The 24,561-nt window shown below is 38.2% G+C and overlaps 1 protein-coding gene across 1 annotated transcript in view; it reads right to left on the reverse strand.

Moving 5' to 3' along the window:
• Positions 1–1,565: 1,565 nt before the first annotated feature.
• The window catches only part of LOC126187888 (WD repeat-containing protein 44), a 144,925-nt gene continuing 121,929 nt past the window's right edge, over positions 1,566–24,561 (reverse strand). Inside the window, exon 7 of the mRNA XM_049929242.1 lies at positions 1,566–3,418. Within this exon, the coding sequence (XP_049785199.1) occupies positions 1,721–3,418 (1,698 nt within the window). The 3' untranslated portion in view covers positions 1,566–1,720. The remainder of the gene's footprint in view (positions 3,419–24,561) is intronic.

A 24,561-nucleotide genomic window follows, 5' to 3' on the forward strand; every position in this document is an offset into this window, starting at 1 on the left:
TTTTGGCATGAACAGCATTGCCTCTCTAATTTTTATTTCCAGCTGCTTCTTTACATCAAACAGCTGACTTTCTTAATACTGTGTCAGGTCTCTCAAATTCACAAGCTATCATCTATTCAGAAATTGCCACAGACTTACTTGCCATAGGCACCAGTATTTGGTTTAGAGTAAGGCACCCCCCCCCCCCCCCCCCTTGCTGACCAAATTTTTGGGAAGAGTGTGTAAGGGAAACATGGGAGGAGGGGAAGGAGGCACACCCTTATCAAAATCAAAGGCAGTTATAATAAGATGTAAAAGAAAAACAACTTATAAAAGAAATCAGACAATAATGAAATTGTAATCAAATCTTGGTTCAGTATAAATGAATTTACTCAGCAAAAAGAAAAACACACACACACACACACACACACACACACACACACACACACACGGGGAGGGGGTGGGAGGGAGGGGGAGGGGGAGGGGGAGAGGGAGAGGGAGAGGGAGAGAGAGAGAGAGAGATTCCATGCTGATCAGTAAGAGTAACCGTAACCATCAGTTGCAACAATGGAATGTTTACAATTTCCTACAAAGAATACTGCAAATTTAGTACATATGCTTTACAAGAAGTGAGAATTTGCTGGTATATTGGTTAATTGTTACAAAATTATTTTTTTAATGTCCAGGTGCCTGCCATAACAATGGAGCGAATTAAACATGATTAATTTGATTTAATGATTGCCCTTTTTGGACACATTATACTGCATCACACAAAACTCCATCACATAAAACTCAATCAAATAAAACAGTAATGGTTTAAGTTAATTATTACAACTGGCTACCAACCAAACTTGGGTAAATAGTATTTAACATTGTTACAGAATTGTCTGCTGCCTTCATGCTTGTCAAGGCATAAATTTAGTTGCTGTTCACCATATTTTGCCCAGTGATGGAAAGAAAACTAACTACACTGTTACCATACACTCTCAGTCAAATGTTGAAGTTCAGTTAAGGAAAGTGAAACAAATTTAAAGAATTTGGGGGAGTATTATAAATGTTTTCTGACGTAAGTTAGATGCCCTGATAACAGTAAATATAAAAAAGGATTCTGATGCACATTTAAAATTTCATTATGTTCCTTCAGATAAACAAATTCTAGAACATTATATATATTCCTATCAGACAGGCAGAAAATTTTCGAAAGATTGCATTAATGATATACCGTATTACTGGCAAAACAAATGACTGTTTTATGACAGTAAACTGTCATTTAAGAAGGTAAATGGTATGTGTGCCAAAAAAACTAGCACATGCAATGTATTATTTAGGCATAGTCACATTTAGTCGGAAATTGACTAATACTATTTTTATACAATACAGACCAAAAGAGAAGAAAATCATACCCCAAAGGTATTTTACAAAACAAAGTCATAAACTGTATGTAAAAACTGAATGAAACACTACCCACCATAATTTCAGAATAATTTAAAATTTCAATTTCCTATCATTCTGTAAGAGTTAGATTCAATGAAATGTTATGAATACTGCACAAGGAGGGGAAAAAAAAAGGGCACAGAGAAATATGAAACTGTTGGTTTACAATTTCTCTAATGAGTTCTATGTAGCAGAAGTCATAGCAGGAATTAGTTGCAATTTCATTTAGCTCAACAGAAAGGTTTCTAACAGTCGCTGACAAACACCAACACATAAATATAATAGTTTCAAATTTGCTACATCCTCCTTAAACCAAAGCTGATGCAGGCAGTGAACTGTGTTTTGGTTTCATCTTGTTAAGGAAAACTTTTATGCAACCACTGAAGTCAGCACTCACTAAAACATAGCCCCCACAACCCTTTGTGTGCTGTTCTACTAAAGGATCTTCAACCTTAAGGTTCTGACTAGCTAATGTTCCTTCTTGTTCCTCTATCTGCCGAATTATGATGTCAGGATTTGGAGCAAATATAGCACATGTCACAACAGCATTGTGAGCTTTGATTCCTTCCCAAAAGTCATTCCTATCCCTTCGAACAGATGAAAATTTTGAATAATCATGATGAGTCTTCCAGATATATATACATTGGTTCTCAGAGCCACTAACAATATATTTTCCATCATGACTGAAGCTTGCTCTTATTTGGCTACTAACATTGACGTATCCTTTATATTTACAAGATAGATTCAAGTCCCTAAGGTCGTAGAGCCGAATACGACTATCATTTGAAGTTACAAGTATTTTATCCTCTCCAGGCATTGGTTCAATACCACTAATTTTTCTCCCTCTTGAATTTTTGCCTCTTGTGGAGCGCACATCAATCTGTGTGTGGTACTTAAGCTGTTCTGTTGTATAAAATATACATCGCCCATCATACGAACCCACAACAGCGAACTTCCCATTCTGACAAAAATTCGCAGCAGTAATTAGCTTTGTTTGACCATCAAGCTCATTCCACACAGCAACTTTTTTATCAGGGATGTTCCACAATCTTAATTTACCATCCAGAGATCCACTTAGAAAGTAACGGTCATCTCGAGGATGGAACACAATGGCAGTAACAAAATCAATATGTTGAAAACACACCAAGCATTCTTTTCTTGAAATGTGCCACAGCCTGACAGTCTTGTCCATCGATGATGACAGTACAAAGTAATTCTTAGACCATGAAACATCAAGCAAATCTGAAGTGTGACCAGTGTATGTACAAAATGGTTTTGGCATGAATGGGCATCTCTTCACTTCTTCATTTTTCATATCAGCAAATGCAGCATTTGGATCTTCTGAGGAATGCTGGGAAACTAGTGACTCTTGAGATGGAGTAGGTGATACTTTCTCTGCATTATATTTTGTACGCATATCTTGGAAATATGTGTATGCACTACGCACAACCCATATTCTTAGTACACGATCTTGACCTGCTGTGGCAAGGAGGCGACCACAAGAGGAAAATTTCATACACCATACAGGCCCTACATGCTCACCACTTAGGTCTTGAACATGCTGAAGGCTATCAAATTCATACGGACCCTTATGACTACCAGAAGCTTTGAGCTTGATATATTGCTCACCAGGGTTAACTTCATCAACAATATCCATAACATCTTCTTTGTGGCGAGCATGTGACACTTCCTGTGCAATGGACTTAGCCTTGTCCATTGTTTTTCTCACTTTTGAGCCCAAAAACTTTTTAAGCTGTGCTGTACGTTTACGCATTTTACTCACATCTGCATCTTCTGGTGGTATTGATGACTTTTTGCTATCAACACTCTCCTCATCAGATTCCTTCTCCTTCTCAAGACTTGAATTGCTCACATACTCTGACGTAAGCCTCATGATATGAAGGGAAAGTGGATTTATACACTGTGGTAATTTGTCTTCTGCAATGCTGAGTGGGACACGCTCTCCAGTATCAAGGTTCAGAACAGTGACCTGCTCCAAAATTTCCTGAAATCAAATCAAAAATAGTAATCTGTAGTTCTGAATATGAAACTTTACACATAAAATTGTTCTTTGATAATATTTTCATATTCAATGTTAACAGTTAACCTAAAAGCAGCCTTAGTAATAACACTGAGGTACTTTACTAATATAAGGGGCATTCATTCAAAAAGAAACGAGCTGGAGACAAAATTACAGAAAGCAATACCTGTATGTCAGAAGTATTGACCCTAGCTGTGAGACACTTGTCCCACTGTGACACAAGGCGGTGAATGGCTGTGTCATAAAATTTCCGGGGCTGCGGTGTTAACCAGTTCCACATGTACAGCTGGACGTCGTCATCCGAGGTGAAATGTTTGCCCCCTCAGAGCCTTTTTAAGGGGACTAAAAATGGTGTAATCACAGGGAGAGAACCCCCCATTTAAATTTCTGCAGATTGTCTGGTCGTTTTGATTTGATCGCTTGGTGAAGGGTGGTCAAGGTCTGCGAGTAACGCTGGGCATTCACTGTTCCCCGTGCTGCAGGAAGTGAATCAGAAGGGGGACATCTTGATCTGCACTTGTGCGGATGGCCTTGGCTATTTTTGGTGGTGGTGACCCTAGATGCTTCCACTGGAGACTTTGTCGTTTTGATTCTAGTTCGAAGTGATGACACATTGCTTCATCTCCAGCCACCACTCGTGCCCGGATGTATTCCCTTCCTGAGCATAGTGCTGCAGATGAGTAAGACAGTGGGCCATTCAACATGATTCCTGGTGTGGTTGAAGACTGTGGGGCACCCATTGGACACACACTTTGCCCATGTGCAGTTGTTCCTTCATGATGGTGTGAACACTTCCTATACTCAATCCGACCACAGTGTCTATGGCTTTCAGAGTCACTCGGTGGCCCTGGGTAATGAGTGCATCAATTAACTGAACGATGTCATCGGTAATGCAGTGTGGTTCTTCAGACGGTGCCTCATTGGTTAATGACACCCATACTCCCCTGAAGTGCTTGTGCCACGCCTTGACCCTGCCAAGGGACATGCAATGTTTGCTGTACACTTGACATTCGTCGATGAATGTCCGTTCCTCCAACTCATTATGTTGTCAGAAAATGAACACCACTTCTTTGTTCTTCTGTTGACACCTTCCATGTCACTGTTTGCAATGCCACTGGCAGCGCTGGACGATTGATGCATGCTGCTGCTAGCTCTGTATAGCCACGTGACAGGCACGGGTGCCCTTTAGCGATGGGCTGTGAACTTCCATGCTCTGGTTGGAACAACGCCACGAAATTACCCTCCTGTCACCAGTTTGCGCATTCCAGGCTTGGCTCATTTCTTTTTGAATGCCCCTTATATCTTGCCCCTTCCTTTTCAATTTTTAAATCACTGAAAATTTAAATTTGTATGAATGACAAGACATATACAAAGTATAGGATAGACTGCTGCTCATTATAAAGATGACCGTTGAGTTGCAGATAGGCACAATGAAAAGACTGTTACACATTATAGCTTTCAACCAAAGCCTTCTTCAGCTCTGACTGGTCGGAACTACCAGTGGTAGCAGTCATGTGAGAGTTGTGATATCACAAGTGATATATGTCCCTTGTATCACTAGCAAAGATATTGTGTGGTAAGTATATAACATATCCATGAGTATCATGACTCACTGGATGGGAATCATTTAAAAAACGAAACACTGATAGTTTACTTAGAATGCCTTCCGTAATTATAGACCTTTTTCAACAAAAATGCTCAATAAATTAATGTTTCAAAGAAAGTTTCATCACATAGAAACAGAATCTACTGACAAATGTTGAATCCGTGAGCTTTTATTTCAGAATAATCACCCAAATAACTAACAAGAAACCTTTTGTTGACCAAGAGAAGCAATAGCATAATGCTTGCAAATTATGAAGTTCGTAAGCAATTTGTTTACAAGTAATGCATTGATTCTGTTGAGTCAGTCCATTTCTTGAATAAATTTACTGGTGTTGACGAAACATGTGCCTCACTTTGTTTGTCACATAATTAAAACGTTCAATTCTCACCACCTTGACACTTCTTTTCCCAATGTTACAACAGCTCAGAATACGCATACTAGAATAAGCAGATTTCATTAAAATGTCGGTTTTCATTTCAACAGCACTTTCTGCTAAAAACAAATCAACAGCTACTCCTTGTTTTGTAATCATGAGCTTTCATGCAGACTTCCATCTCATTTCAGAATCCCTGTTTAGTATCCATCAGTGATTTGGATTCCACTCCCAGCTTGAGTATAGATATGGAGAACAGGTCCAGGGTGTATACGGGGACAAGGAAAAAAAAGTCCCGGATTATTCCCGGATTTCTCCCGGATACCCCGTTTAAAAAATATGATTTTTTCCGGGCGAAAATACACTTTTTATGTGCTAAGTGACAGTAGGTTTTCCGTAGATTTTCCCTCGGAACTGTAAATTTATGAATCCTTTGAATGGTTAACGTTTTATACAATCGCATAGAACTTCCCGGAAAAAAAAGAAAAGACGGGGCAAAGAAGGTTTTGGAGAGACCTTTAATTAAAAAAAAAAAAAAAAAAAAAAAGAGAGAGAGAGAAATTTTGGAAAGACCTTTGATTTGCAGCAACATATACGCTGCATATTTTCGTATTACGAAAGTATAAATTCGAATTGCACCAAACACAGCGCGTTAGTTTCCGGAGCGTTGAAAACGAGGTTGCGATGTCCTTTTGTAAGCGAGTCATATCTCAAGCCACGAGATCTCGTCAGCCGATGACAGCGGCTATTCAAAACATAGGACACGTGTTATAGTCAGCCAATAGCAAGATCACTGGTCACATAGCGCGAACACGCAAGAGGAAAAGTTAACGGTTTACATTAATGTATGCCGCACCGTATATCTACTAGAAAAGCTAAGCTTTCACATATAATGTTAGTCTCTAAGATTAACACGCTACAACAGAAGCTAAGCTTTCACATCTAATGTTGATATTTTTTTGCATGTGTTATACTTTAAGACACATCACACAAATGTGCCAGTAAATTTAAAATTATGACATAAATGTCTCGGCTCGAAATTCTTGTAAGTGGCTGGTCCTCAAACTGTTCTGTTTCGAACGCTCTGTGATTTAGATATCCATTCCACTTTCTCACACGTAACATAATTCATCTTGCGTAAAAAGAAATTTACTTTGAAAGTAACGCTTTTCTAACCACCGTTCGAAATACTATTCGGAGACTGTTAGAAATAGGTTCGATTTACCAGTTGCCAGAGAGCACCAGAAAACAGGCATAATTGTGCGTGTGCAACTGCAGTGGTGTAGGAAGCCCGTATGTTCGTGTGTATAAAGCACTAAGAGAGCTTACATTACACCATAAAAGAAACAGTGCATCAGAGGATACTCCAAGAGCATCGGAATTTCGTAAACCATACTAAAATGCATAATTCGGCTTGATGTGCAAATTGGCTTTTTCCAGATTCACAATGAAGTAGGTCCCATCTGATATTAAGCTTTCCAGTGTGGTTTTAGGGATGTAAATTTTCTTGGAGTACCAGTACTCTACGATCTCATTCTTGGTTCTTTATTATGGCATAATGCCATATATGGCAGAAGATGATAACGTGCACTTGAAATTCAGCGAACAGTTGGAAGTAGCCAATACTGTAAAATGATCGCCTCGGCGGAAAGATTAATAAAGCCAAATTTCTTTAGCAAACTTGCAAAAATAACTTCACTGTTCTGCAAGGCGATTAATGCTTGACCGCTACTAACTTGGAAATAAAATAAAATCAGAAAACTGAAATTGATAGTATATTTTTGCCCTCCGTAATTATGTGAATGTATTTTAATTCACTTGATAGCTCCCAGCCACAGAAATCCGTTTTGTTTTCATTTGATGTGGGAGCAGTACACGAAGAGAAGCAGCGAATTCACTTTACGTAAACACGGGTCATGTGGAGGTTAACCCCCTCCCCACTACAACTCAGACAACTCTGTGCAAGCGTGAATCTGGCAGCTAGCGCGCGCGAGAAAAAAATTTCTCGTTTGCATCTGGCTGCTTGCTGCTACTACCGATACAGCTAACAGCCAAACTTCAAGTAGCGGGAGAAGGTACTGCTTATACGCGAGTCAAATGCGCATGCGCAACAGATCGCTGGCAATTGGTCAAACGAACCTAATGTGAACAGTTGTGACGTCATGCTCATAGCAAGCAGTTTATTGTTACGAAGAATTAGTCTTTGCCCTACGTCCATTGACATATTTTTGCTATTTGCAGACACTTGTGCATGCACGGTTGTTTGTTGTTGTAAATTGCACATTTCCTTTGCCACTAAAGTTTTATTTTTATCCCTCTCGTTTATATTTTATTGCTGCAGTATCATTCTCCAGTAGCAGGATACAATAACATTCTTTGCTAGAGAATCAATTCTGCAGTCAAAATTACAAGAATTTAACTTAAAGCTAAAACAATGAAAAATTCCCGGAATTCCGAAAAATTCCCGGGTTTTTCCCGGTTTTCTCCCGGATGAAAAAATTCCCAGGTTTTTCCCGGATTTCCCGGTTGTCCCGGGTCGTATACACCCTGAGGTCAGAGATACTTGGGCTACGTACTCAAGCCACAGCTTGATCCCACGAGGTGCTGCCACAACAAGCATGTCATGTGGAGCCATCCACTGACATGAGACTGCCTGTAAATACCACATCCTGGCACTTGCCAGTCAGTCACTTGCTGGTCTTTGAAGCATCACAGAGAGTTTCATGTTGTGGTTTCGATTGCTCTCTGGACTCTTGTCTACGCTTAAGATGAATTTGCTACGCTCTCGACTTTTTTTGGTTAGCCAATCACTTCGTTAACTCCACTGTCATCAGCCTCAGGTACCAATTGTTTGTTCCCCCTGTCTCTGCATTGTAGCCATTACAAGTGATCATAAACGATGTTCTGTCCATGCAATATGATTGAAAAGTTGTAACGAGAGCTGCAGTTTCTAAAACTGAGGACCTGGTGAGTCTAGTTTCAACTGCGATACCACTCTCAGAACTTGACATGTTATGCCTTAATTTTCTACAGTCTATCTGGTCTTGCACCATATGCAAGCGAGTTAAAACAGATCTAGATATGTTGCAGAGTATGGGAGTTACGTCCCAAGTATCATCCAGCCAGTGGGGAATGCCCATGGTCGTGGTTAAGAAACCAAATGGATCAATTAAATTTGTGGTGACTAAGCCTACTGTTAATGCTGAAACAAATCTATCTTTTTGTAATAAATGTCTTTCAAGGACATAATAGATTTTGTATAACCAGTTATGCTACTATTAGTGTTATTTCTTAATTTGAAATATAGATCTATTTCAGCTGTATAGCTATCACCACATTATGTTTTCAAGTCCTGACTTCCGCGTAATATAGTTGATTCTGTAGTCGTCTGTTTACTGACTATATTCATTCATTGTTACTTCCACAGTAATCAGTTTTGTGTTCCGGTATAGTCTGACACTTCATTAATAATGGTCAGAATAAACTCAGTTTTGAGTTGAAACTTCATGACAGCTGTTATATCAGATGATCAGAAATATTTTATGGTTAACTAAAATAATGCAGTATGTAATTGCGTAGGCTTCCGCGGCCAGAGTCAGTAGACATAAAAGTTTTCTGGGTTTGGTACCGCGTCATAATGTAAAAACTACTGCTGCTATAGAAAAGCCAACGTTTCGGCCATTAGATCCAGAAGAAGACCGCTGCAATCGTGGCCGAAAAGTTGGATTTTCTATAGCAGCAATAGTTTTTACATTATGACGCGGTACCAAACCCAGAAAACTTTTATGTCGACTAATGCAATATGGTTACTACAATATTGTTGCTCATCTGACATAATTTCCACCTTGAATTAAGTTTATTCCTGGCCATTATTAATGAAGTGTGAGAACATACTGAAAAAACACACAACTGGTTAGTTTGAAAATAACAACAAAAGAATATAGCCAGTAAACAAATACACAGCAATACAATCAACGATATTGCATGGAAGTCAGGACTTGAAAACAAAACCTGATGATGGCAATATAGCTTAAATAGGCCTATAGTTCAAGTAATAATAATAATAATAATAATAATAATAATAATAATAATAGCATCATAACTGGTTGACCTTATACAATTCCTTGACTGGAGGAATTGGGGGCAAACTTGGCTGGGAGTCATCTTTTTCAAAGATAGATCTCACTGACGCCTATTTTCAATTGAGTGTAGATGATCAGATGAAGCAGTTTTTACTGATTAATATGCTATTCGGCATGTACTGTTATAACACGTTGCCATATGGGGTCACAAGTGCTCCCATGAGATTTCAGGGATACCTTGAGCAACTCATCCAATGCATCCCCCAACTGTGTTAGTTATTTAGATGAATTGCTAATTACTGGGGTCACATGGGAGCAGCACCTGTGCAACCTACAAATGGTCTTGGAGCAGCTCCAGGCCACAGTCTGCATTGTCAAATAGACAAACGTAGATTCTTTGAGCCCAGTGTCAAGCACCTGGGAGATATGTTAAGCAAAGAAGGTCTCACACTATAACAGTACAGCATCCCCTATAACTCATATGAAATGTCCGATACCACCTTTTTTTTATATATGCCCCCGGATAGTTATCAGACAATTCAGTGCTTCCTAAGGCCTTGTGTGTGTCTATATATATATATATATATATATATATATATATATATATATATATATATATATATATAAAGAAAGATGATGAGACTTACCAAACAAAAGCGCTGGCAGGTCGATAGACACACAAACAAACACAAACATACACGCAAAAATCTAGCTTTCGCAACCAACGGTTGCCTCGTTGCGAAAGCTAGATTTTTGCGTGTATGTTTGTGTGTCTATCGACCTGCCAGCGCTTTTGTTTGGTAAGTCTCATCATCTTTCTTTTTAAATATATTTTTCCCACGTGGAATGTTTCCCTCTATTATATATATATATATATATATATATATATATATATAATTCTGTCCTATTTGATAAAAAAACTTGATATTCATTGTGAAGGCATGTGGAATGTTTCTGGAAGGACATGTGTTATCATAATTATGGGTGGATTGCTGGCATTGATAAAATTATGTACATATACTAAATTAAGTAACTAATCAAGAAACTGAAGAAATAAGTCCTTAGCAATAAATAACTAGAGACTGCAGAAAGGTTAGCACGAAAAATCAATGCTTCTAATTAACAAAATGGTAAACTAAAAATCCATTAACAGAAGACCACACTATTTCATTTGTTATTTATTTTTATGTCTTCCTCTGTAATTAATATCCTTTGTAATTACATTTCTAATTAACTCTCCAATTGTTTACATCTCACAGTTTTCCAATTGCCAGAATTTGAGGCCATATTTGTGCATTCAATGTATTTAATCAGATAAAGCATGAGCTCTGTACTACCATTACATGTTAGTAACCAAATCCAAACTGTAATTAATTATGTAACTAAAATAATATGAGAGACATTATAATTAAAGTTTCAGAATGATTTTCTTATGGAAAATTGTATTTTATACCTTATTCGGCTGTAACATCAGTTTCTTTACATTTTGTAAATTTTAATTGTAACATCAAAATTGTACAAAATTAATAATGCTTTATTTTGGAAGCTATTGTTAAAATACTATATAATGCGATGCAGAGATGCTGCGACAAGTCAGTTTTGAAGTTACTTTTAGAAGTCAAAGGGATCAGTGAAGTCAGTCTGTGTGTTTTGTTTACATAATGAGTGTGCAGTTCAGATGTCAATTAATGTCAATAAATTTTGTGAAGCATGAAAATTTCACATTCTTTTATAAATGGACCAGGCAGAAGAAACTTAAGTAACAATCTACATGAATCTTTACATTTGGTGGAGTTGAGCTGGGATCAATGTTTGAAATGTAGAAGTATGTTTAACAAGTGAATGTTTCAGGTGAACATAAGACCAATGCCAAGCATAAATTGTCTTGAAAAATTTTGTGTTATGGATGCACAGAACAAATGGATGTTGAAGCATGGAAAGAGTTGGTATGGATAATAAGGACCAAATTCTCGGACAGCACCATCAACCATAAGATGAGTAACAGTTTATCTTTTTAATTAAATAGTTTTGTGCCAGAGACACACATTTGTGTGGGAAGTTTTTACATTTTGTAACTTACCATGGCTGATAACAACAAGGTAAAAATAAGTGAGGAACCAACAGAAAACACTTTGGACCTAGGAGCAAGTATCAGTGAACTGTCGCCCAGTAGTAGCCAAAGCGTAGATCGAAGCTTTGGTGGAGAGGGTTCCAGCGAAAATGTTGCCATGAGTACTCCAACTGCACAGGGAAGAGTAGGCGGAGATGATTTGTTAATGTTATTAATGCAGCATATGAAAGAAGTGAAGGAACAGATGGGACAGATGTGGCAAGAAGTGATGGGACAGATTAGGCAAGAAGTGAAGGAACAGTTGGGGCAGATTAGACAGGACACTAGCAAGCTAAGGGAAATCCAGGATGGTTTGGCAGCACTAAGAGTTACTATTGAGACAGGGCAGGGTGAACTCAATACTTGTGTAGGAGTAGTACAAGGATGGTTAGAAATATTAGAAACTAATTTCACACAAGAGTTGTCAAAAAACGAGGTGAGATTCGAAAAACTAGATAAGCATGTAGAAGTAGAAAATTTTAAACTTAAAGTAGAAATTGTTCGGACTAGGAGAATATTAGAAGAAAAAGTAGAAACTTACAAAAGGAACTCTGAGTTAAAATTTACAGACATTACCAATCAAATAAGTAATGTAGAACTGAAGTGTGATGAAAAAAATAGACTTGTATAAAAATAATGTTGTAGATTTAAGTAGGAAAGTTGTAGAACTAAAAGAGTGTGTAGCTCAAAGGAATTTTGTTTGCGATATTAATTGTGTATGAGGTGGCATACCTTCAAAATTCTTTCCAGGAGATGGTAAATTGGATACTGTTGATTTTTTACAGCGTTGTCAAGATAATTTTGGTAATGACATGACAGACAATGTTAAAATTAAATTCGTTAAGAGATTTTTGGATGGAGAAGCAATCTCATGGGCCAATCAGAATGTCAATTGTACCACGTCATATGATGAATTTGAAAGAAAGTTCTTAAACAAATTTTGGTCATAATCTGAGCAAGCTAGGATTAAGAGTGAGTTTTTGAATGATAGAATGTACAGGGAAGGTGATGGTAGCTTGAAGTGTTTTTGTGAAAACCAGTTGAGGAAATTAGTACACTTAGAGAAACCTTTTGACAAATTAATACAAATAGATGCCCCAAAAAGGAGATTGCCAAAAAGAGTACAGTGGGAGTTGATTTATGGACCATATGACTCCGTAGGTCAATTCTTGAGGTATGTAGATAAGTTGGATAGAGCCTTTGAGAGAAATGAGAGGTTAATTAATAGCAGATTTGGCAATCAACCATCTGGGGGTTGGAATCAGAACAGGAATCAAGGAACGAGTGACAATGAAAATCACAATAATAGTGGTTACAATAGAAGTGATAATAGATGCATCAACCATAGAAATGGGAATGGAAACAGAGGATGTGACAACAGGGAGAACCCTTGGGAGAATAACAACAGACAACTGGATAATCACCAATCAAGACCAGGCAACTTAAGCTGACATACGCCTCATTGGGAACCTGTCAGTTTGGGGCAAGAAATAAGTATCGAAATCAGGCTAAACACTACCGGCCTAGAAACATCGAAAATAATTACGGAAGACAGAGTAATCGAAGATATTGGAGTAGAAATGACAGAACTAATGTAAGAAGAGCACATCAGATTAGCAAATTACAATCTGACAGTAAATTCTGGAAAAGTATGAATGAAAGTGTGGAAGATAGAAGTATTAGCATCTGTAAGAATGTTCTAGTTTTGTTAGAAGAGGAAACTATTTCAAGTCTATATGGTGAAGAAGTTTGCGAAGAAAATGTTGGTTCTGATGGTAATCTTGATGAGTTTGGATTAAGTAAAGTAATGGACGAAGAATCTATCACTGTTAAGCACTTAAGTGATGATACTTGTACTGGTGTACTTGACAACAATTCTGATGATCACTGTAAAGATTTGTAGAAGTGCCGAGTATTGCAGATGATATCATGTGTGATGATGTTGATAGTGAAAGTGACAGTAGTAGTGATGAATGGGAGGAAGAATTAGACGGCATGGTGTATATGGAGGTTAAAGAAGATTTAATTAATAGTGAAGATGGTGATGTTAGTAGTATTTGTGAAGAATATGAGAACCAAATTGTACCAACGGAAACTGGGAAGGTATCATCAGATAAGGAACATGTGGACAGACATTATGATTTAGATGTGATGCTAGAAACTTTATGGGATACTTATAAGGGGTTATATGGACATTGAAACAGTAAAAAGAGTCATCAAGATTATTTGTGAAGAATTGCATTCCAACTGGGAAGGTACAACCAATCAGCAGGCTTACAGTGAGATCAGTTCCAGGAAAAGTAGACAGTGTGTAAAAAAGGAACATGACATCAAGCAATCATCTGATATAGCTCTAAGTAAAATTCAGGCAAGCAAGAGAAATTGTGCAGAAAAAAAGGTATAAATGACTTGGACTTTAGAGAGATTGAGGATGATTTGTTGCATGAAGATGAGGCAAGCAGGAAGGAAAAAGTTTTTGGTTGCCCTTATATACGTATAAAAGTTGCAAATTATGAAGGAGTTTGCCTATTAGATACGGGTAGTTCTGTTTGTGCCATTTCTGAAAAAAAAATTTAGAGACCAGATAAGATATAGTGCTGACTTTGAAGACTATCCTGCTATTGGAATCAAAATTAAGGGAGCAACTGGTAGGCACAGCAAAGTTGTAAACTGGCAAGCCTTAACATCTTTCACCATTAATGGTGTTCAGTATAACCAAGGATGTTTTGTAGTGCCTGACCTCAATGAAAATATTTTGTTCGGAATGAATTGGATACAAGGAGTAAATGCAGATTTTGACTGGAATAACAAAAGTTTAAGGATTACCAACCCAAAGACAGATGTAACACATGTGGCTGAACTAGTCATCCAAAACTGCCTACAGAACAATTTTCAAATTAGAAGAGTGATTTGTGCAAATGAAAAGACCGATGTTAATGAGGAAGACAATGAAGAAGAATGCAGTGAAGACAAGTATGCTGAATTAGTGGCCACCAAACTAAAGGAAGCTAGAAGTATAGATAAAGAACAGACAGATCAATTAGGTAGTTTGTTGTGGGAATACAAAGATGTGTTTAGTGAGAAACCTGGGAAAGTGAGAAACTATGAATGTAGACTTAAATTAAAACCTCAAGAACCATCTCAAAAAGAAAAGCTGTGGAGGAAAAACTACAAAATATGGAAGAGTGGGAAGAAATTGAAAGGAGCAATAGTGCATACAATAACCCGTTGGTGGTAGTTTCCAAACGTGATGGTGGAGTAAGACTTATGCTCGATTCAAGACATTTAAACAAATACCTTGAGAGGGAAACTGATCACCCTGAGAACACAGATGAGTTATTGCACAAGTTTGAACATATGAAGTATATGTCTAGTTTAGACTTAACAGCTGGTTTCCATCAGGTACCATTGGAGATTCAGTCTAGAAAATTTACTGCAATTTTGTATGGAGGAAGATATTACTGCTATTGTGTTGTACCATTTGGCCTTAATGTATCAGTTGCAGAGTTTATCCGAGCATTGGATTTTGTTCTAGGAAAAGAACTTTTAAGCAAACTAATCCTTTATGTTGATGATATACTTGTAATAGGAAAGAGTTGGGAAGAACATATATGTTTGTTGGGTGAAGTGTGTTACAGATTGAGACAGGGAGGGATGCCATTAAAACTAGAGAACTGCAAATTCGGAGTTAAACAGCTCAAATTTTTAGATCATACCATCTCAGAAGAAGTAATCTTGCCTGATGAAGAAAAACTTGAAGCCATTGCAAAATTCCCCGTGCCCAAGGCTAAGGAACAACTTAAATCATTCTACGGAATTTGTGGCTACTACAGGATTTTGTCAGCAATCAAACTTTAAATGCACCTTGTTTGATGAACAACTTGTTGAAGAAGAACACCATTTGGGTATGGGACAAGGATTGTCACGAAGCATTCGACAACATCAAGAAACAGATGTGCAATAGTAAAATGTTATACAGAGCTGATCTTACAGAGCCATTTTGTATTATGACTGACAGCAGTGACTACAGACTGGGAGCTCACTTATTCCAAGAAAAGATTGTAGATGGTGTGACGGAGCATAGATCAATAGCTTTTGCCAGTGGAACTTTGCAAAAACATGAGACGTTATATACTGTCACCGAAAAAGAATTGTTAGCGGTCTTTTGGGCTTTCACCAAGTTCAAGAATTACTTATCAGGACATCAAGCAGCAGCAGCAGCAGCAGCAGCAGTAGTAGTAGTAGTAGTACACACAGACCATATAAGGCTTTGATCTATATACAAGAGTGTACTTTGCATCACAGCAGGATAACCAGGTGGGCACTATTCCTCCTGCAGTTCAACTATACAGCAAAGTATATAAAATAAAGTATGCACACGAGAGTTTCGGACATTGTAGGACACTGAAATGTATCCACAAGATTCAAGAAAATGTATATTTTTACAATATTGCCAGGAGAGTGAGAAAGCAATTATCTACATGTGACAGGTGCCAGAGGGTAAAAGTTAGTAATCAGATATATTAAAAAACTAAAAACCCGCCTCGATTGCGAGAAAAGCACCTAGTGTTAACCTAGGTTTCGGCGTTGATAACTACACCTTCTTCAGAACAACAATAAGACACACAGGTGCCTAAGAAGTTCTTTGACAATAATTAAAAGAACACCATAGCTATACATTTATAAACGAAAAAAAAGGAAAACACATGCAGTACATATGTACTAAGTCAAAACCACTACTTAACTTGATGGTGTACGCTCCACCTCACACCGGTCTATGTTCGATGGGCCATGACCAGCCATTAACTGCAGCTGCAAATTTGTAGGTTAACACTAGGTGCTTTTTTCGCAATCGAGGCGGGTCTTTAATTTTTTAATATATTAACCAACGATTGCTGATGCGCTGCGATGTTGAAGGTTTATGGCGGGTCGTGGCCCATCAAACATAGACCGGTGTGAGGTGGAGCGTACACCATCAAGTTAAGTAGTGGTTTTGACTTTGTACATATGTACTGTATGTGTTTTCCTTTTTTTTTTTTTTTTTTGTTTATAAATGTATAGCTATGGTGTTCTTTTAATCATTGACAATGGTCTTCTTAGGCACGTGTGTTTGTTCTGAAGAAGGTGTAGTTATCTACGCCAAAACCTAGGTTAACACTAGGTGCTTTTTCCGCAATCGAGGTGGGTTTTTAGTTTTTTAATACATTAACCAACAATTGCTGATAAGCTGCGATGTTGAAGGTTCTTAGTAATCAAACCTGCAAAGGATAAATGCTAAACATATTGCCAAAAGAACAACTACAACTTGTAGCAGTTGATCTATATGGATCATTGCCTAAGGTTAAAGGAGGATTTTGTTATATATTTGTCATGGTGAATCTTTTTCCAAAATTCATTAAACTATATCTGTTGAAGAAAGCAACAAATAAGAACAACATTTTGAAAATTGGAAGAGACTATTTCACAAAGGTAGGAAAACCGAAGGGCATACTTTCTGACAATGGAGCACAATTTACTTCTAAAATTTGGAAAACATTTGTTGAGGACGAGAACATAAACCATATTCTGATATCTGCTTATCACCCATCAAGCAGTCCGGCTGAACATTACATGAGAGAAATAGGGAGATTATTTAGAACTTATTGCAACAAAAATCATGTAAGGTGGATAGAATACGTAGACAGCTTTGAAGACATACTGAACTTCTACTGGAATCTGCCCATATGAAATAATGTATCATGAGAAACCACCAAATCTGATCAAAGACTTAATTGAATTCCCAGCATGTAAGGCTATGAGTCCACTGGAAAGAGAAGAAATAGTCAAGAAAGTAATGGAAAAACAGGAGAAACAGAGAAAAAACAAACATGATAAGAAGTTGAAACCTACAAATTTTAAAATCAATAATCTGGTCCTGGTGAAAACACATGAAAAATCCAAGGCTACAAGTAATGGATTAAAGAAATTCTTTGACATCTGTATTGGTCCATTCAAAATTCAGTCTACGCCACACCCAAATGCCTACAGGTTAGTGTAGCCAAAGTCTGGAAGGTTATTTGGTCTATGTAACATAACTGAACTGAAACCCTATAAGCAAGTGTCAAACACCAAGAAAAAATATGATGATGTAAAAGCCCTCAGGAGGACACATCTTTGTGTCAAGTGCATGGTGAGCACTAGGTCTCTGAGATATGTAGCATTATATTTTTCTTCTTTTTGTTTTCGTATGCTACATCTTTTACTCATGTATAGACCTGTAATGAAGTTATCTCTTACTGAAAATAACTATCCATCTCTGTAGTATAAGTTTTCTGTATGTAATACCATTATTGAGTGACATTATTTGAGAAATAATTTGAAAATGTAAACTGTGTACTGAATTTGACTTTCCTACAACAGAGATTGACCAATTATTGTAGTTATACCCTACAGAGCATGTATTTGATTTGTGAATGCTTCTTTGAGAATTGCAGGCATGGGCATGATTTTATGAATTTGCTAATGAGATGAACAAATGGAAAATGGTAAAGTTGTACATGTGTTATTAAATGGACAAGTTGCACTGCGACAAAAGACATTTTGTGAAAAGCTTGTTATTACAAGATGGTGTGATGATGAGCAGTCTGTGAGTTAGTTTGATATGATAAAGAGTTAAATGAGATCTGGGGGGTCCAATATACTGTATAGTGGAATATAGTGAAATATTAATCAAAAAGAAAGGATACATATATAATTCATTTTTGGTTCACTGACTTTAATCTGTAAATAGCTAAATCTTTACAGTTTAGAGATGCTTGATTTTGTGTGGTTTTGTTTGTAAATGTGCTAATAGTACAGGGTAATATGTGAATGTTTTTGATATATTCATACCTGATGTGACCTTAATTGTAACCTACACAAGTACCTTGAGTAATGAGTTCATCCCTGTTCCTACATAGAGAACTGTATCCAAGATCCTTACCTGACCTGGAAGGGAAAATTAAAAAAAACTGTGAAACTAATAGTAGACTGTGCTATTGCAGAGTTACTGCCAGAAAAAAAGAGGGGTTGCAGACACAAGACGGACAGCGCAGAAGGACCGATGATTATGAGCTGTCAATTCCTTAAGATGTGCAATGTGAACCAGTGACTGGAGTGACAGCTAAGAAAAGAAAACTTTTTTGATTTTTTGGATTGCTTATACCTCTTTAGCAGCCATTCATACAAGTAATACTTTTAAGAGTGGCTGGGGGGGAGGGGGGGGGGGTTATAACGACACAGCCTACCCCAGGAGGACTCGCATGAAATGTCCGATACCACCTGTTTTTAATATATGCATCTGGATAGTTATCAGACAATTCAGTGCTTCCTAAGGCCTTGTGTGTGTGTGTGATATATATAATTCTGTCCTATTTGATAAAAAACTTGACATTCACTGTGAAGGCGTGTTGAATGTTCTGGAAGGACGAGCGTTATCGTAATTATCGGTGGATTGCTGTCATTGATAAAATCATGTACATATACTAAATTAAGTAACTAATTAAGAAATTGAAGTAATAAGTCCTTAGCAATAAATAACTGGAGACTGCAGAGATGTTAGCATGAAAAATCAATGCTTCTAATTAACAAAATGGTAATCTAAAAATCCAGTAACAGAAGGCCACACTATCTTGAGAAACAGCTTAAAAGTTATTACCAAGCGATGTATTTTGATTTGTTATTTTTTTTTATGTTTTCCCTTGTAATTAATATTCTTTGTAATTACATTTCTAATTAACTCTCCAATTGTTTACGTCTCACAGTCTTCCAATTTGCAGAATTTGAGGCCTTATTTGTGCATTCTATGTATTTAATCAGATAAAGCACGAGCTCTGTACTACCATTACATGTTAGTAACCAAATCCTAACTGTAATTAATTACACAACTAAAATAATACAAGACATTGTTGTAATTAAAGTTCAGAATGATTTTCTTATGGAAAACTAAAGATATTACCATAAAAGATTGCCACTGAACATTGCATTTTATACCTTATTCAGCTGTAACACCAGTTTCTTTACGTTTTGTAAATTTTAATTCCAACATCAAAAGTACCCTGACTTTACACCGACTTAATCGACTGCATAAAAAAGGAGTTAAATTTATGTGATCAGATGTGGGCCAGAATATTTTCTTGCAACTTGAAAGAGTCTTAGGTGGGCTCTGTGTTTAGTGATGTTTAATCCCGACAAATGTTTGAAGCTGGCCACTGATGTGCTTGATCGTGGCACTGGTAGCATGCTGTCCCACAGGTGCACCAACCACATGGAAAAGCCCACTGTATTTCCATCTAAAATGTTAAATGTGGCACCGAGGAATTATTTGCAAACTGAGAAAGTGACGTTGGCTATTATATATGATGTTAGGAAGTTTGAAATGCACCTCTATGGGTTCCACCAGATTGTCAATCACAGCTCTCCGATTTTGTCGTCTGGTCATTTGAAACTTCCTGATAAGATAGCGCAGCAACTGCAATGGTGGGGTGTTGTTCCTAAATAACCATACCTATGAGAACACTCAAACACTGACTCACTTTCCTGCTTGCCATATGGCCCAGATACGGAGTTTGACATGCATGAACTGCTGTGTTTTACCTTAGACCCAAATCAGCAACATATCCTTGATTAATTCCTAATTATAGTGCATGAAGTAGCAGAAGAAATGGGCCATGATCCGCTATTCCACAGGATGTTGTCTTCTGTATGTCGGGATTGACCTGAGCACCTAAGGACACAGAGTCAGAATGGTGCACCAATTGTTCCTCATGGCACAGGCTTTACGTCACTTTTACATCACTGAGGATGTAATTTTGTTAGTTATGGGCAATTCTGAATGACGGGTAGTATTTTCTCCAACGCTCAACCCCCACATAATGAAGTTCCTCAACACTGCACACTGAGGAATGTGCGGAATGATGGCAATTGTGTGGCATCATGTTTATTGGCCTGGTGTTGATGTCGTCATAGCACACTGTACGGGTACAACAGATATGTTGGTTAATATTTTAGGGGTTTTGTGGAACACCTGTACCCTTAGCAGTAAGCAGAATTGAGTAATGATTCATAAATGTTCAGCTAAATTTAAAGCAGCACTATTATTGTTAGTTAAGGTACTGAGATACTGCTGGGTTTCTTGGGGTTGGATTTTTATGTTTTGAGGTGCTCCTAAGGCATCAAGTGGCAGTGAAAGACACCTTTTGATGAATTTTAATCATTGCAAGTAGCACGCTTAGAGTCTGCAGTGTTGTGAGTCGCACTGTGGAGCTCTTCCCTTTTGAAGTTCCATGATTGTTGTCTATACAGGTCTAACAATGTTGAATTAAGAAAAGAGAAGAGTCTGACAACTAAATCTGTCAGACAATGTGTTCTTATGAAACAACTAAGTTGTTATCTGAATTGTGAACTGAGTTTATGACATACTCTGGCCAATAAACCCTATTATGTCCAGAGTACCTAGCCTGTTGTTCTTCGCAGTAATAGTAACTTTACAGGAAAACAGCTGAAAGGAGTAGAGCTTCCATCTGGTATAAAGTCAAAGCATACTTCAAGACAGCAGAAACCCTCACAACACATCGTTTGAGACTGCAACACTTGCTCTCACAATCAATCAGCCACAGTACAGCATTTCAACCCTTGGCTACACCCTGACCATCCCAAGAAAAGAGCGCATGTTGATTTCGCCAGACCATTCCAGTGTGCAAAATTGTTGCTAGTCGACAATGCCCTTCTCTAACTTTCCACATGTGCACAGATGGTTACTACTATCACAGAAGCTACTACCTATCCCTTGTCCATCATATTTGCAACAGAGGGGATACCTTCCACCCTGGTTTCTGACAATAGCCCTCAATTCACAGCATCTGCATTTCAGGATTTTTGTAAATGCAATGGCATTGGGCACCTGACCACCACTTCTTTCCATTTCACATCCAGTTGAGGAGCTAAGTGGATGGTCAGGACCTTCAAACACAGATGTGCAAAACAATGACAACAGCTGACTCTGGGGAAGCACTTGCCAACTTCTGTGCCACCTACCATTCCACCCCATAAATGAATGCCGCCCAGCTGAAAACACACATTCTTCAGCCTGCAGCACCCAGCTCCATGGACCCACCGACTGTGCACACTGCTGTAGCAAAGCATGGACTCCCATGTTTGGGCTTGCACAGCTGCTCCAGGGCAGCAAATGTTTGAGGTTGTGAATGGCCAGCAGTGTTTAGTCAGGCACTGAAATCACCTCTGGCCACAGTAAGATGTAACATACCCTCCCCCCACCCCTTTCCCTCAATTGCCAGTTGAGAATGATCTACACAACCATGCAATGGGTAAGCCTGCCCACTAATGCTACAACCTTTGCCCCCATGTTCAGTGTTGATAGGGGTTTGATAGTGACCAACAACAGGAGCCAATGGAGATTGAACTGCTTCCACCTCCCAGGAAAATTTCAGCTCTCACCAACACTAGTGATCCCCACACCACATTATCAATGGAGGTGGAATGTTTCCAGACTCAGGTTGCCGTGGAGGTTGAATCATTGTCCCTAATCTCCTACAAGGCTGGCACCCATGCTCCTGCAGGCAGGACCAAGCTGTGCCCCAAAATCCATTGATTGGTAAATATTCCTCAATCTCTGCCAGTATCCAACAATCCACCAGTTATGCTGATGACCTTCTACAGAAGCCCTTGCAGGTGCTTCCAGCATCTCCCCCCCCCCCCCCCCCCCGCCCCCCCTTCCCTCAATGAAGTGGCATATGCTAGGCCATTTCTAGCCCTAAGTACCGATTACAGGGGGGAGGTGTTTAGTACCTGACAGTAATTTAGATTCCTCACCCAGCCTGAGTGTCAATAAAGAGAAGAGAAAAGAGATACTCAGGCTACATACTCAAGCCCCAGCTTGCCCCTATGAGAGGTGCCGCTGTGGCATGCATGTAACATGCAGCTGTCCAGTAACATGACACTGCCAGTAAATATGGTGACCCAGCACTTGCCAGTCAGTCTCTTGCTAGTTTTCAAAGCCTGTAACTACATGCCATTGAACAGTAAAGTTTTGACCCTGCCTGTTTATCATTTAATTTGGACTGCTTCCTGGACAGTTGTATACACTTAAAATGAATTTGCTTTACTCTGGACTTGTTTTTGGTTAGCTGTTCACCTCGTGAACTCCACCGTCATGATCATAAACAGTGTGCTAACTACACAGAGCAGGACAAAAAACCATGTGATTTCTGTGTAGCCTCTTTTTCAAGGATAAATACATCTTTGATGCACAGACTGATCAACCAGAGGGGCGGGGGTAGTTTTTGTGTATATATTTATGGCTGATATCAAATGCAAGAAACCAGATAACTGAGTGAGTGAGTGAGTGAAATGGGGAAGGGCATGCCTTTTCTAAGACAAAAGGTCAAGGCCACATGACAGTTATTGGATGAACCAGCTTGGCACCCCAGTGTGTTCTCCTGGTTGTGTGTGCAAAAAGTAATATGCGGTTTCACAGTTATTGACATATGTTCAACAAATAGACTACCTTAAAATAAAATACAAGATGTTAATAAAAGAAATTAGCATGATGTTAGTTTAATCACATTGTGTTTTCAACAAAAAAACATCCCTTCCCTTGCCATACACTCACAGCACTGATTGTGCAGGCTCTGGGAACACCTTGGGAGCAGCTTAGACTGAAATACTGCATGTTCTGAGTCTTCAAACTGGAGATTTCTGTTCTCAGTACACAAGCAACCAAAACAATAGTTAGGAAAACAAACAATCTGGGAAGAAAGTTCACAAGAGTTGACAGGAAATGTCAATTCTATTACAGGCAGTAAGACAGACCCACCAACATTGAACCTTGCCAAAATGGGATGTCTTGCATGCCTCAACATTACAGCCAGCCATAGGTCCAACCACAATGGTGGGGTATCTGTGGAGGGATGAGAAGTACACGTGGTTTCTGAAGAGGGGCAGCAGCCTTTCAAGTAGTTTCAGACACAGACACATGATTTTCCAACATGGCCAAGCACACAACACAGTTATTGACACAGTTGTATGAGTGTATGTGATAATGACAATGACATCCTTTTGGGTAAAATATTATGGAGATAAAATAGCTCCCCATTTTGATTTCCAGAGGGGGGGGGGGGGTACTGCCAAATAAAATGTTGGTATTAAAAAAAACACTACTTGGTAATTTACAAGTCAAAGTGTGAATGTTAGCTCCTGTTACTGGGTAGGTAGGGTAGAGAATTTAAAAAGAGAAATGGATAGGTTGAAGATAGATACAGTGCAAATTAGTGAAATGTGATGGCAGTAAGAACAAAACTTCTGATCAGATGAGCACAAGGTTGCAAATACAAAATCAAATAGGGGTAATGCAGGAGTAGGTCTAATACTGAATAAAAAATAGAAATGTGTATAAGTGACTATGAACAGCACAGTAAATGAACCATCATAGACAAGGCAGATCCAAAGCAACACCTATTACAATAGTTCAAGTTTCTATGCCTATTAGCTATGAAGATTATAAAAAGTACTGAAGAATGTATGAGATAAAATAAATTATTTGAATAGTTAAAACGAGATGAAAATTTGTGATATGGGAATGAAATTTAACTGTAGGAAATGGAAGAGAAGGAAAAATAGCAGAACAACATGACATGTGACCTGGGCGAGTTATCAAGATTTTCAAAGGGAGCATTAGGCAATGATTGACTACAACAGGGGAAACGAAACAATGGGATATTAATGTAGAGCAATGAGAGATGAAATAGTGAAGGCACCAGTGAATCAAATAGGCGAAAAGACAAGGCCCAGTAGAAATCCTTGGAGAACACATGAGATATTGATTTAACTGATGAAATGATAACATATACAAATGCAACAAATAAAGCTAGTGAAGGACAATACAGACATCTAGGGAATGAG

This window comes from Schistocerca cancellata, chromosome 1, assembly GCF_023864275.1.
Source record: "Schistocerca cancellata isolate TAMUIC-IGC-003103 chromosome 1, iqSchCanc2.1, whole genome shotgun sequence".
NCBI lineage: Eukaryota > Metazoa > Arthropoda > Insecta > Orthoptera > Acrididae > Schistocerca > Schistocerca cancellata.